This window comes from Ornithorhynchus anatinus, chromosome 20, assembly GCF_004115215.2.
Source record: "Ornithorhynchus anatinus isolate Pmale09 chromosome 20, mOrnAna1.pri.v4, whole genome shotgun sequence".
Classification (NCBI taxonomy): Eukaryota; Metazoa; Chordata; class Mammalia; order Monotremata; family Ornithorhynchidae; genus Ornithorhynchus; species Ornithorhynchus anatinus.
In genome coordinates this window covers 20287507-20302541 of record NC_041747.1, presented here as the reverse complement: position 1 = coordinate 20302541, position 15035 = coordinate 20287507, and the positions used below count along the sequence as shown (strand labels likewise).

Sequence of the window (15035 nt, the reverse complement as noted above, 5' to 3'; positions counted from 1 at the left end):
AAATGCCAGCTGAAAAAAGACACAGCTGATGCAAGAGTTTTAAGTGTTCTAATTTTACCCTCCCTTTAACAGGCTGTTCAGCAAATCTTTTTTTCTTATTTTCTTTCCTTTTTCATACCTCCGCACAATATGGCATTTCCACATCTAAAAAATATATCCCTCTCTGTTCCACGATTCTCCCATGGCAGTTAGTTAAGAAACTGAACATTCATGCAAACTTAGGCAGCCAAATTAGTAAAGTACTTTATTGGAAATGAGACATGTTTAGTATGTGTCTTAATCCCCATTCCTGCTGTTTTGCTATACAGCATGCTAAGAGCATGAAGGAAGCTAAATTTAGTAGCCATTAAACCTTCAAATTATCTATGCATTTAATCATTTTCTCGATCATAATTGCTAGAAGTTTTAAGAAGAAATTAGGCATGTATTACAAAAAACCGTGTGTACTGACAGAAATATAACTTCAAGTGCACGACCACAACTATAACCCCGTATTATAGGAGGGCTGCTAGAATCGACATGACAAGACTGGGAAAGAACTGTGAGACAGATAAGACAAATTTCATATAGTCATGTAACTCAAAGACGGAGAGGTTCTGAAAGTTTATCTGGATAATTCCCTGCCCGGGCAGCATTGATTTGAAGTATAACTTGGTGATTTGTACAAAGACAACTGGAAGCTTCCGGTTCTCCCTTCAGAATATGGGTCCAGAGAGTGTTAGATTTCACTGTCAGGAAGTTTTTCATAGTCTTTTGCAGAGCTTTCAAAAAAAACTATCAGCTCAGCACAATTTTTATCAGCCCACAAAATGTCACAATTAAAACGATCAACCAGGGAACCTAATGGCAGCTAGCGTCAAGATCCTAAAGCAGTAAGCACCATGGTTCACATTTTAAGCTTTTACTGAAATCTTTGCTTGCCTGCCAACAGATTTCCCTTCAAACCAGTTTCATTTCCTTCAGACTTGGAAAGTTTGGAGACAGGGATAATTTTCTGGGCCATTTTTATCTTATACAACTATTTCCCCTATCGGCAATTCATTCTAAAGTCTGTCTCCCTACTTAGACTGTAGGCAGGTGTCTACCATCATAGTGTGTTCTACTGAGAGCTTAGTACAGTGTTCTGCACATAGAAAATACCACTCATTTTCTTTTTCTTTTTTTTTATGGGCAGGGAATGTGTCTGTTTATTGTTATATTGCACTCTCCCAAAAGCTTAGTACAGTGCTTTGCACACAGTAAATGCTCAGTAAATATGAGTGAATGAATGAATATTAAGCTCTTACTATATACCAGGAACTGTACTAAGCACTGGGGTAGATAAGCTAATCAGGTTGGACACAGTTCAAGTCCTACACGGGCCTCCTGTACCCATTTTACAGACGAGGTAACTGAGACACAGAGAAGTGAAGTGCCTTGAGTGAGGTCACCCAGCAGAGACGTGGCAGAGACTGGATTAGAACCCAGGTCTTTCTGATTTCCCATGTTCTACTGATTGAACACACTTTTACCTCATGTTTCACGGTCAATGGACAAACAGAGGGGCCTGATAGATAACGGGCCCGGGAGTTAAGAGGACCCAAATTTTAATCCTGGTTCTGCCACTTGTCTGCTGCATAACCTTGGACAAGTCACTTCACTTCTCCATGCCTCAGATGCCTCATCTGTAAAATGGGGATTAATCAATTCATCAGTCAATCAAAGGTATTTATTGAGTGCTTACTATATGCAGAGCACTGTTTTATGCACTTAGCATTGTTCTAGTGACTTGGGCTGATTAAGACTGTGAGGCCCATGCTGGACATGGACTGTGTCCAACCTGACTAGCTTGTATCTACCCCAGAGATTAGCACAGAGCCTGGCACATAAAAAAACATTTCACAAAAACAGCACCAAACCTCAATTGTTTAATGAACACTTACCGTGCGCCATACACCATAGTGAGCCCTGATCAGAGTTGGTAGATATGTTTGCTGCTCACAAGGAGCTTACTGTCTAGGATTGCATCTACCAATTCTACTGTACTGCTCTTTCCCAAGTGCTGAGCACAGTGCTGTCCATGCTGTAAGCATTCAATAAATACCACTGATCGATTGGGATGCGTCTTGTGTGACCCACCCCAGCCTGTGGAAAAGCAGCTGTTGAAAAGGTCCAGCAGTAGCACCGTGAGAGGGGGGTGTGGTAGATTGACGGGTTTCATATTTATTGGGATACCAAAAAAATAAAAAATAAAAAAGTATGCTGGATTGAACCTGGAAATGTCGCCCCGGGAAGATTCGGTGGTAGAATGGATTGGACCCTCATCTGGAAATTTCCTGGAGAGAAGAAAGAGATGGAAAACTTGAGCAAGCAGTTACGGAACACTGAAGGGGCACTGAGCCAGCTCTAGTTGGGATGTATCATATCTGTTAATGTCTTAAATCGTCATTTTTACTAAAAACAGGGTTGTGGGCACATTCCCTTAGCATTTAGTCCAGTTCTCTGCATATAGGACATTTTCACTGAATATTTTTTACTGCTGGCCCCCATCTAGACTGTGAGCTCTTTGCTGGCAGGGAATGTGTCCACCAACGGTGCTCTGCACACATTAAGTGCTCAATAAATACTCTTGACTGATTGCTGAGACAATTCCACCTCCAGGAGCCTATATGGTACTTCATGATAAATAACAATGAGAAGATTTTTTTTTAATATATAGTATTTAAGTGCATACTACATGCCAGGTACTGTACTAAGCACTGAGGTAAATACAGGCTAATCGTGTTGGACCCAATCCGTATTCCATATGGGGCACACAGTCCTTATCTCCATTTTATAGATGAGGTCACTGAGGCACATGGAAGTTGTGACATACCCACAGTCACACAGCAGACAAGTGGCAGAGCAGGGATTAGAACCCACATCCTTCTGATTCCCAGGAGTGTCACCACACACTGCTTCTCAATCAACCTATTGCATCAGCAGCAACATCTCCCGAGACACTTGTCAGTGGGAAATCTTACAACCCTTAGAAGACCATTCTTTTGTTCAATCGTATTTACTGAGCTCTGTGTACAGACCACTGTACTAAGCACTTGGGAGAGCACAATGTAGGAATAAACAGACTCATTCCTTGGCCACAACAAGCTATTTGGAGAAGGCTGGAAGAGACAGAAAAAGATAGAGGGATTCACAAGACGAAATGGATGACAGCGATATTCTCCCCGTGCTTTGCGAGTGGACCAAGCGTCGGTTTTGGACATCTCGCGTGCGTTATGGATGTACCCCACAGCCAGACGAAAACATCTCCTTGAACAGGTAACAAGCGGACATCAGGCATTTAAGGATATACTGCCTGCGGCTGCGGAGAATCGATCAGCTCTCGATACAGCCTAGATGTACATTAGAAATTCAACTCATGCAACCCAAGGCAGCTAAACAGATACATCATCATCATCACCCTCAAGCCTGTATTGAGAACCCAAAGGATGGATTTACAATAGCAGTGAGATTTATACATATGGTTGGGTACGGTTCCGATCTTAAAGGAGCCTTACATTTCAACCAGGAGAGAAAATGGACAAAATGCCAAGCACTCTAATAGGTACACCGTCATCAGACTTCAGAGAGGGAGAATAGGTATTTCATCCCCATTTTCCAGATAACCGGAGCCCAGAGAAGTGAAGTGACTTTTCCCAGGTCACACAACACACAAGTAGCAGAACCGGGATTAGAATCCAGGGCCTTCTGACTCCCAGTCCTACACTCTATCCACTAGGCCAGGCTGTTTGTTCAGTGGAAATCGCCAAGTGATCAGGGTGCCACTCCCAGAAAAGTAAAAATTTCTCTCTGAATTAGGGCCGGCTTCAGAAGGTAGGTCAGCGAGGTTGACACCTCAGGAAACACTGTTAAGTGGGTAGCCACCCAAAGAGAGAAAGTTACTGGACGTTGGAAAGTCCCAATCTCCCGCAACCTCAGTCAGAAATCACACTTCACCTGCTGTAGGCTTCCTGAGGACAAGGTTCATGTCATGCCTATTCACTGTACTGAGTACTCCCAAGTGCTTATTACAAAGCTCTGCACCTGCAAAAGCTCAATAAGTACCCTGGATTAATTGCTTGACTGTCTTAATATGAATACTATTTGTCAAGCACTTGTTATTTGCCTTGCTCAAAGGGTAGATACCAGATAAACAACACGAGCACAGTTTCCATCCTGTATTGGCCTCACGGTCAAAGAGGGGGAAAGTGTACAGAGTTTATCTCCATTTTATAGATGCAGAAACTGAAACACAGAACAGTTAAGTAACTTGCCCAAGGTCACCCAGCAGGCAAGTGGTGGAGTTGGGATTAGAACCCAGGTCTCCAGACTCTTAGCCCCTGTTATTTCCACTAAGTCACGCCGCTTCTCTGTTAACAGGGAGAGGGATGAATCAATCATATTCATTTAGCGCTTACATAAATGCAATTTACCAGGGCCTCTATAATTAGGCAAAGCCAGAGAAACTCAGGCCACAGAAGGTCACCTCAAAAATCAAAGACCCCAGCACTTCACTGATATACCTCTGAAGCAGCGTGGCTCAGTGGAAAGAGCCCGTGCTTGGGAGTCAGAGGTCATGGGTTCGAATTCCGACTCTGCCACTTGTCGGCCGTGTGACTGTGGGCAAGTCACTTCACTTCTCTGGGCCTCAGTTCCCTCATCTGTAAAATGGGGATGAAGACTGTGAGCCTCACGTGGGACAACCTGATTACCCTGTATCTACCCCAGCACTTAGAACAGTGCTCTGCACATAGTAAGCGCTTAACAAACACCAACATTATTATTATGATTTCACTGAAATTCGTTGGTTTTTTTAATGGTATTTTTAAAGTGCTTACTTTGTGCCAGGCGCTGTAATAAGTGCTGGGGTAGATACAAGTTAATCACGTGAGTCCCTATTTCACATTCACTCAATCATATTCATTGAGCGCTTACTGTGCGCCGAGCAATGTACTAAGCACTTGGGAGCATATAACAGTAGTCACATTCCCTGCCCACAATGATCTTACAATCACACGGGGCTCACAATCATATGCCCCATTTTATAGATGAGGCAACTGAGACACAGAGAAGTGAAGTGATCTGACCAAGGTCACACAGCAGATAAATGGCAGAGCTGGGATTAGAACCCAGGTCCTTGGTCTCCCAGGCCTGTGCTCTTTCCACTAGGTCACGCTGCTTGGTTCATCTAAATGGCCAGGCAGTCCAGGGAAGCATGGGAGAAAAACCCAAATGGGCGGATCGGCATTGGAGTCCGGCTTGGAATCAGTAGAGGAGTTGAGGGAGCTGGTTCTACTTACTAGTTTTAATGACCGGGAAAAAGGAAAAAACGCTTGGTCAGGGTAGCTCTTTCCCTGGTTGGCATCTGCAGTTTTTGCTTCGGAGTCTCAAAATGGCGCTGTACCTAAGAAAGAAGGAAGATAATGGTTACGGTATTTGTTAAGCACTTACTCTGTGCACTCGATGGTATTTATTGGCTGTTTACCATGTGCAGGATGCTAAACTAAGTGCAGGGGAAGATATGAACTTGGAACAGCATTTGGCACATAGTAAGCGCTTAACAAATACCATCATTATTATATGAGAAAATCAAGTCTCAAAGCGGGCTCACAGTCTAACTAGAAGGGAGAACAACTACCGAACCCCTATTTTGCAGACAAGGAACTGAGGCCCAGAGAAGTTAAGTGATTTGCCCAAGGTCAGACAGCTTTCATATGTTCGATTGCATTTATTGAGCGCTTACTGTGTGCAGAGCACTGTATTAAGCGCTTAGGAGAGTACAATACAACAATAAACGGACACATCCTTGCCCACAATAAGATTACAGTCTAGATGAGGTGGAGGGGACGGACATTGGTATAAAAAAAAAAAGACTGATATGTACCTAAGTGCTGTGGGGCTGGGAAAGGGAAAGAACAAAAGGAGCAAATCAGGGCAACACTGAAGAAAGTGGGAAAAGAGGGAAGGGGGGCTTAATGAGGGAAGGCCTCTTGGAAGAGATGTGCCTTCGATAAGGCTTTGAAGTGGGGGGGAGGGGCAATTGTCTGATGGATTTGAGGAGGGAGGTGTTTCCAGGCAAGAGGCAGGGCATGGGCAAGGGGTGGGCGGCAAGATAGACCAGATCAAGGTACGGTGAGAAAGTTAGCAGTGGAAGAGTGAAGTGTGTGGGCAGGGTTATAGTAGAAGAGTAGTGAGGTGAGGTAGGAGGGGGCAAGGGGATTGACTGCTTTACAATCAAAGCTTTAAAATGCTTCAAAGTAGTGGCAGAGTCGGAATTAGAACTGTGGTCCTCTGACTCCCAAACCCATGATCTTTCCACAACATCACACGGTAAACATGTGCTATCGAGGTCTGTCTACTTGTTTCGTTTAGTTGTCTGTGTCCCCTCTTCTAGACCGTGAGCCCGTTGTTGGGTAGGGACTGCCTCTATTTGTTGCCGAATTGTACTATCCAAGTGCTCAGTACAGTGCTCTGCACACAATAAGCGCTCAATAAATATGGTTGAATGATTGAATGAATGAAGACTGGCTCTGTGGTTGTGTTGGGGCCAAGCCAGAGAAAAAAAGCTTCAAATCAATGTCTGTGAGTCTCACTGGGGAAGGTGAGCCCGCCTCTGACCTTGGGGACTGCCAATCCCGGAGCCTAACTTTAAAGGTCATTTGCTTTAGGAAAGACGGGAATATTACGTGCGCGATCCTCCTAGGAAAAGACCGTGGGCAAGTACGAGCAACCCTACCTTCAGAAAGAGGCTTTCGAGGTCACAGTTCCAGGCGTGGTTTTGGAAGCACTTGATGAGTTGAACGATGAAGAGTGAGCCAGTTTTGGGATCTCGCCAAGAAACGTGGTCTGCAAATAGAGGACACTACAAGGCTCAGAACTGTCTGCTTCTTTGTTGAGCCAGAGAGCGGAGGGAGCTGCGATTTTGAGACGCACTCTTAGTGCAGGGCTCTGCACACAGTGAGTGCTCAGTAAATCCCACTGATCGATTGACGGGTGAATGGATCAAGGGAGAGGAGGACCAGTTTGCCCATCTCGCTGGTGAGGCCAGTGTTCTCCCGTAAAGTGCCTCCATATTTACCGAGGAAGGTACCAGGATGATCCCCAGAGCAATGATTTCTTACGAGGCCCCCAATCAACCAATAAATCGATGGTATTTAATTAGGGCTTACTGCGTGCAGAGGACTTTACTAAGATCTTGGGATTGTACGATACAACAGAAGTGGTATCCCCAGCTTGTCAGCTGTGTGACTGTGGGCAAGTCACTTAAACTTCTCTGTCCCTCAGTTACCTCATCTGTAAAATGGGGATTAAGACTGTGAGCCTCGTGTGGGACAACTTGATTACCCTGTATCTACCCCAGCACTTAGAACAGTGCTTTGCACATAGTAAGCGCTTAACAATTACCAACATTATTATTATTAAGTGGTAGACACATCCCCTGCCCACACCACGCTGAAAGTCTAGAGGGGGAGAAAGATATTAATATAAATAATGGGCAGTCAGAAAATGCCACACCCCCACAATAATCCTGCTGCCATTACTGCTACTAATAATAATTATGGTATTTGTTAAAGCCCTTATTATGTGCCAAACACTGTTCTAAGCGTTGAGATAGATACAAAATAATCAGATTGGACCCCTCCCCGTCCCACACGGGGCTCACAGTCTTAAATCCGCATTTTACAGATGAGTAACTGAGGCACAGAGAATGACTTGCCCAAGGCCAACCCAGCAGACAAGTGTCAGGACAGGGGTTAGAACCTACGTCCTCTACTACTATCAATCAGTCCATCAGTGGTATTTATCAAGCTCTTTCTCTGTGCAGGGCACTGTACTAAGCATCTGCAAGAGTACTATTATTACTGGCTCTACTAATCCTGCGCAGTGGGAAAAAGGGTTATGCATGTCTCCTCAAGAATCTTCAACCATCTGGCAAAGACGCAGGGTTAGAACCCAATTTCTAATGCCCTATCTTCAGATGGCACTATTTTCTCCAACTTCTCCCTCTTTAGAGGAAACAGTTTGACACTCCCCTTGCCCTATGTTCCTCTAGTCAGAACCTATAATGCTAATAATAATAATGTTATTTGTCTCTGCCCACAGTGAATTTACGCTCTAGAGTTGAGCTTACAACTTGTCCCTGTGTACAGTCAAATATCCATTATCTCTTGCCACTATGGAGGAGAAAAGAGAGGAAGAGGCTTGAATAAGCCCAGTTGATTCCCCCCCACCCCCACCCAGGAATACAGCATCCAAGGAAAAGATGGGGAAATGACATTGTTACCAACACTTAGAGATACGAACCATTGAGGTCAGTGGAGGAAAGTTAGAAGAAACCAGGAGATTCTTCCTATTTCACCTGACAAGATACGACTGTTCCCACCAGCCTCTTTACCCAGGCTGCACGGAACTTGTGAAGGGAGAAGACACTGCCTATAAATCCTCACCCGAGAAGCCACTGACCTGGGGTGGAAGAGCAGAAAGCAATGAGATCTTTCTCCACGTGCGTCCTGTGAATGGCGTCATTCTCCAAATCCTCAGGTTCCTGTGAGCTGGTTGCAGAGGGCCCCAGCGAGTCACTCACCCAGGCCATACCTTCATTCTCTGAGGAAATAACCATTGGTTAAACACTCTTCGCTAATTTGGGACTGCTAACCCGAACGGGAAACTTCTCTTTTTCTCAGGGAAAGTCAGTCAGTTGCTCTCCCTATCCCCTTCCACTCAGGCTCTACAATGCATATATCCACGGGACTTGCCTTTCTCACCTCTGCATGTATTCTCCATCACTTCAGCTATTTTTTTCATGGTATTCGCTAAGTGCTGCTCTGTGCCAAACACTGTTCTATACGCGGGAGAAGATACAGGCTAATCAGACTGGTCACAGTCCATGGCGCTCATGGTCTTAATCACCATTTTGCAGATGAGGTAACCGAGGTACAGAAAACAGAAGTGTCTTGCCCAAGCTCCCAAAGCAGTCAAGTGGCAGAGCCGGGATGAGAATTCGGGTCTTCTGACTCCCAGGCCTGTGTTATTTCCACAAAGCCGATCCGTTTCCACAGCGTGTTAGGAAATCCAGAGGAGGAAGGGTCTTAATTTTCCCAAAGCAGCCAAGAGGAAACAGCCAGAGGGATGCAGAAGGTACTCACCTCCTCGACACGCCTGGACGATGATGATTTTGGGTTTGTCTTTCAGACCAGGGCAGTTGATGTTGTTGAATACGCGGAAGATCGTGCTGTACGATAACACGTCTGGTTCCTGCTTCTTGTATTTGGTCCCACAGATGCCTTCAAGGATGCCGTGAGACATGAACACCAGGAAAGTGCTATCTGAAAACTTGTGCTCCGGCCGCCCAGCAAACATCTTCAGCTTCGATTCCATTTCCTGAGGGAGATGCCAAAGTCAGTAACAGGGAAACAAGAAGGCAACTGGAGCAGCGGCACGGGAAAGAGTCGAAGGCGTGGACTCAAATTTACTGGGCGGGAGAAGGCAATGGTGAATCACTTCCATATTTTTACCAAGAAAATTCTATATCTCCACTACAGTAACGACGGCAGATAGAGATGGGGCTTTCTGGGAGACTTGCGTTCGTGGAGTCGCTATGGGTCGGAAATGACTCGATGGGACGAGGCGAGGCAAGACCCCATGGCGGGAAATGAGAAAGGGGCTGTGAGAAGGCTTCAGCGAAGCAGAAATGGGCCACTGGATGTGGGAAAGGAAGGACTGCAGACATACCGTGGCTGAGAGATTTCGTTCAACCTGCACGGTGTAATCTAGGTCTTCCAGCAGCTTCTTCATACCCTTGATATCGAGCTCAGCCCCAACCCGCTCACAGAGTTCCTCAAACTTGATGTTACAGATGATGAGAGCCTGGCGCTGGCGTCCGGCCTTAACCAACACCGGGTAGATCTGTTGACGAAAGACATACCGTCTCTGCTCTCATCTTCACTGTCAAGAGCTTTTTTTTAAAAAAAAATATATTTGTCAAGCGCTTATTATGTACAATACACTGTAAAAAGCGCTGGGCAAGGAAGAAGCAAAAATCCACGTCTCATGTGGGGCTTCCAGTCTTTATCTCCATTTTACAAATGAAGGAACTGAGGCATAAAGAAGTGAAGCTACTTGCTCAAGCCACAACAGCGGACAAGTGGCAGAGCTGGGATTAGAACCCAAGTCCTCTGACTCCCAGACCCAAGTTTTTTACAGTAGACCAGGCTGCTGCTCAACTGAGTCATTATTATTATTAATTGTACTGATTGAGCATTTACTGTGTGCAAGGCATTGTACTGAGCACTTGGGTTAGTACAGTATAACATCAAATACATTCCCTGCCCGCAACGAGCTCACAGTCTAGAGACGGTCCACAGTCTTCAGAAGCACTTCCTCCACCTCAGTCTTCTTGGAGCTTGAGAGTCCTTTGAGGGACAGGTACTAATTCCCACCTGATTTATTTATACCCACCACAGCGCTTAATAAAGTGCCTGGTACATAATGAGTGCTTAACAAATGCTACAATTACTATTAGTGTCATTACTGCTAGTGATAGTAATAGCAAGTGCTAAATAAGTATGACTACTTCTCCACCCAAGCTAGAAGTGACCATTTAGACCCATCCCTCGCCCTCTTAAAGTTGGATGGGTCTGATCCTAGGAGGTAAAGCAAGAAGGGAATGGGGTCTAATTAGAATGATAAATGGGAGGAAGCGAGAAAGAGAGGGAGGGGTGAGACGACAGCCGGATGGGTGACTAAGGTCACCGGGGAATATTTCTTTAGGGGACTCATGGAGGGATTGGAGTCTGCTTTCTCCGAAAGGGAATTTCCCTTCTAAGACATTAAAGGAGGAAGGGGAGTTTGGGATTAGGGAAGCAGCCAGTGTTTGCAACTGAGGTCTGGCAGACGTGTCTGTTGTTCCTCTAATATACGGACCTCTCCCTCGTTCTCTTTCTGGAGCTTCTCTCGTTCCTCAGAAGGGCAGAGCTTGAGTATTTCCCCGGATCCATCCGGATGACTCTCTGTCAGGGTTTTGGGAGCCTGAAGAGCCTGTGGAACTGCAGACAATGTGAAGGAAGCAGTGAGATGCAGGATGTTTCCCAGGCTAACACAGAAAATGGGGTTCTTCTAAGCTTTGCCCAGGACCAGAGCCCTTACACATGATCGCGGGGACCCTCGTCTCAGCCCAAACCCGTTCCCTGACTTCCCCAAGGTCTTCGGAGAAGGAAATGATCCCGAACGGTAGCTTTTGGGGCAGGAGGCGTAGATACCTGAACAGCTGGTAGCCACTGCTGGGATCATCTGGGACTGCCCTACAAATTGGGTGTTTCCAGATTGTCCTTGACCACCTAAGGGAAATGGAAAAAAAAACAACTTGTGAATCACCTATTTCCCCATCCAGGCCTCCTGCTATGCAAAGGATGACTAACAAAGCGTAGGGTCAATAGACTGAACATGTTCCGGGCCTAGCAAATCTAAACATAAATGGTTCATTGAGTCACCTTCAAAAGTGGGTTTTGGTAGATGAAATCTAGTGAGGGAGTTCTGGATCTGCTTCCCTGAGGAAATGAGTTTGGAATTTCTCCTCAGCTCTGTGGGTACGGTCTGGTAGCACCAAGATGGATGCCACTCTGACACAGAGGGGCTTTTGTCCATGATGGGCAACAATACGAGGCTTTGATGAAAAATGACCTATTAGTACTTCTGTTCTCTCTGAACACAACAAAGATTCCAGAAGAATCATATCTCTGGAGGAATGTGGGGTTTCCAGGCCTTAAACCCAGTGACATTAGCCTCCCGCTGTTGCCGAGGAGGGGACGTAGCCTCCCAGTGGGCATAGGATGGAGCGCGATACGAACAAAACCCCAGTGGGAAAAGAAGCCCTTTCCCGGAGTCCCAGCTGAATGGAGCACAGAGGGCAGAGATGGAGAGAAGATCTTGGGAGCGAAAGACATCAACAGCGTCTGTTGACATCAAAACTCAGTGGATTCTTTGGTACCCGAGAGTTAACCCTCCATTATCATACAGGAACAACCTGAGGATCCTCCAGTACCCAGGGCTGATGGAGGGACTAGGTCAGGGAGTTAACTGGCAAGTCCAGGATCATTACCTGCAGAGAGCCCCAATTTAGCAGCAACGAATGGATTTTTCTTGCACAGAGAATCGATAAAAATCTGGCTAGCCAAGTCACCCTTCGGGATGACAGAGTTGAGCAGCGCCCGGGTCTTCTCGGCGGGTCTGTGATGCTCTTCTCTGACTGTGTCCATCTCCTCCTGGTTGATGACCTGCATTTGCAGCAGGTCGTCCAGCAAGCCACTGATCATGCCGTGGGTCAGAGACTCGATGATCAGACACCATCTGTCCTTCAAGAGCTGGGCTGGAGGAAGGATTTGGCTCTTCAGTTATGAGTCTCCCCGTTTGTACCCTATGGGCGTCCGGTATTTGGTATTTGAGAAGCAGCATGACCTTGGGGTCTAGTCCCCTCTAAACTCTAAGCTCATTGTGAGCCAAATTAAAGTCCAGTTTTCTCCTAATTTTCTGGAGCTTGGATCAGTTCTAATCCAGATTGGGCATCATGGAGGCTTTCTATCCAACTGGATTCAATAAATTATGATTTTAAACCCAGTTCCCAGGACCTTGGGAAGAAATTCTGACTCTGGACACTTCCTGTCACCGCGGCTTCAATATATTTCTTACTCTTGGGGATGTTCTGAAGTGTTCGGTATAAAAACTTAGCTGCCTTTTTCCTCTTGTGTTCAGAGGGCATGGAGACTGTAAGCTCACTGTGGGCAGGGAATGAATCTGTTTATTGTTATATTGTACTCTCCCAAGTGCTTAGTCCAGTGCTCTGCACATAGTAAGTGCTCAATAAATATGACTGAGTGAATGATATTTGTTAAGCATTTAACTATGTACCAGGCACTGTAAGAATGAAAAGTAACTCTCATGTTTCCATAAACGGCAAAGCTGAGACCACCTGGAAACTATTCTCTGCGATGCCCCAAACACATTTTTCCAGTGCTGGGGCAGAACATCCTCTGCCTAAGGAGCCCCAGGAGAAGCAGCATGGCGAAGTGAACAGAGCACGGGCCTGGGAGTCAGAAAGTCATGGGTTCTAATCCCGGCTCCTCACTTGTCCACTGTGTGACCTTGGGCCAGTCACTTCACATCTCTGAGCCACAGTTACCTCATCTGTAAAATGGGATTGAGACTGTGAACCTCATGTGGGACAGGGACTGTGTCCAATCTGATTTGCTTTTATTCACCCCAGAGCTTAGTACAGTACCTGGCACATAGTAAGCGTTTAAGAGATATCATAATTATTATTATTATTATCAGAACTCTGCCCCCCGCTTTCAAGTCCACTGCTTACCTTGCCAGCAATATACAGTTTTTTTAATGATCTAATTATCTGTAATTTCTATCTCACAAGAGATTCACAAGTGTAATCTCTTCTCTACATGTTTGTCCACCGGCCAATGTCTGATTCGTTTATCTTATGTCCGTCCCAGCGCATAGTACGTAGCTTCATCATCGGTATTTATTCACTGAGTACTTTCCTGATGCAGAGCACAGTACTAAGCGCTTGGGAGAATACAAGAGAATCGGTAGACGTATTTCCTGCCCACAAGGAACTAGTAAGCACTTAACAGCAAAAAAGCAATTTATTCATTGAGCACTTCCTGGGTACAGAGCACTGTACAATAGAACAGAGTTGGAAGACACGTTCTCTGTTCACAACAAGCTAGTAAGCACTTAGCAAAAAACCCAATTTATTCATCGAGCACTTCCCGAGTATAGAGCACTGTATTAAACATCTGGGAGAGTACAATACAACAGAGTTGGTAGACGCGGTCCTTGCCCATGATGACTTAGTAAGCACTTAATAGCAAGCAACCAAACTAACCGAGAGCCAAAAGCAGATGTGAAATAGGTGTGTTTTCCAGTCCCCCCCCCCCCCACGCCTAGCCCCCACCCCAGGGATCGACTCTCCTAGAATCCAAGAATGCCGAACTCAAGAAAGCAAAATCAGAGGGTGAGGCCACTTCAGAGATCCCTCCTGCACCTCTCCCTCCCCTCCCTTGCTCCAGGCCCTCCAACTACACACAGCCTGGAGCCCTTAAGCCCTGTGACGCCCCCTTCCAACCTCTGTCCAGCCCCCTCATATAGAAAAGGGACCCCAACTCACCAGCCATCCTCCTTCAGCTTCTCAGGGAGCAGGAGCAGGAAGATCCGGTGAAAGTGAAACTCTTCTGGCTGCATTGCCAGTTGGTTCCGTCAGGCTGTTTTGAAATTTCTTTTCGCATGAGCCTGAAAGGATTTCGTTTCCTGTAAAAAGAGAAACAGTGGGGGGGAAGATGAAGCCAGTTCAACAGTGAAATGACACTTACCCATATAAATGCATGACCCCCGTCCCCACAAACACACAACCTCCTGTCATCTGCTGCGTACACGTGTGCACACACAGTCACACTCTCGTTCTCGTTCTCTTTATCTCTCTCTCCCTCCCCCACTCTCATGTTGCAATGGCCAGCAGTTAAATCTTCCTGCTCTCCCCAGGCTCATTCAGTTGTATTTACTGAACACTTACTACGAGCAAAGCACTATACTAAGAGATTGGGAGAGTACAACAATAAACAGGTACATTCTCTGTCCACATTGAGCTTACAGCCTAGAGGGGGAGACAGACATCAATACAGATGAATACATTTCTGGTAGCTTTATCGAATGGAGAGATTACAGGGCTGAGAGTCAGAAAACCGGGGTCCTAATTTCATCTCGGCCACTCACCTGACCTTAGGAAAATCATTTTGACCCCTCTAAACTAAGCTCGTTTTGGGTGGGCAACGTGTCCGCTAATTCTGTTGCAGTGTAGTCTCCCAAGTGCTTAGTACAGTGTGCTGCACATAGTACATGTTCAATAAATAACATTGATTGATTCTCTGTGTCCCACTTTACTCATCTATCCAATGGAGATTAATTTCTGATTTTGCCTCACTTCCTTCTTCTCAGACTGTGAGCTACATGTT

At 45.8% G+C, this 15035-nt stretch overlaps 1 protein-coding gene across 1 annotated transcript; it reads right to left on the bottom strand.

Annotated features, from left to right (window-relative positions):
* Window positions 1-2177: 2177 nt before the first annotated feature.
* Window positions 2178-14535, bottom strand: LOC100078458 (caspase-1-like). The gene is made up of 11 exons (XM_029047890.2): window positions 14437-14535; window positions 14195-14334; window positions 12116-12382; window positions 11277-11354; window positions 10942-11063; window positions 9751-9924; window positions 9165-9399; window positions 8482-8622; window positions 6755-6864; window positions 5319-5422; window positions 2178-2315 (listed from the first exon to the last, which is right to left on the bottom strand). The coding sequence occupies exons 2-10, from the start codon at window positions 14199-14201 to the stop codon at window positions 5324-5326; spliced, it is 1233 nt and encodes a 410-aa protein (XP_028903723.1). The 5' UTR covers window positions 14202-14334; window positions 14437-14535; the 3' UTR covers window positions 2178-2315; window positions 5319-5323.
* Between the last annotated feature and the right edge of the window lie 500 nt (window positions 14536-15035).

Excerpts from the sequence above, each read along its gene's own strand:
- LOC100078458 (XM_029047890.2), bottom strand. Across the intron at positions 11,355-12,115 it reads TAAATTGGGGCTCTCTGCAG|GTGGTCAAGGACAATCTGGA; the intron begins GTAATGATCCTG and ends CATTTCCCTTAG. Across the intron at positions 9,400-9,750 it reads AACGAAATCTCTCAGCCACG|GAAATGGAATCGAAGCTGAA; the intron begins GTATGTCTGCAG and ends CATCTCCCTCAG.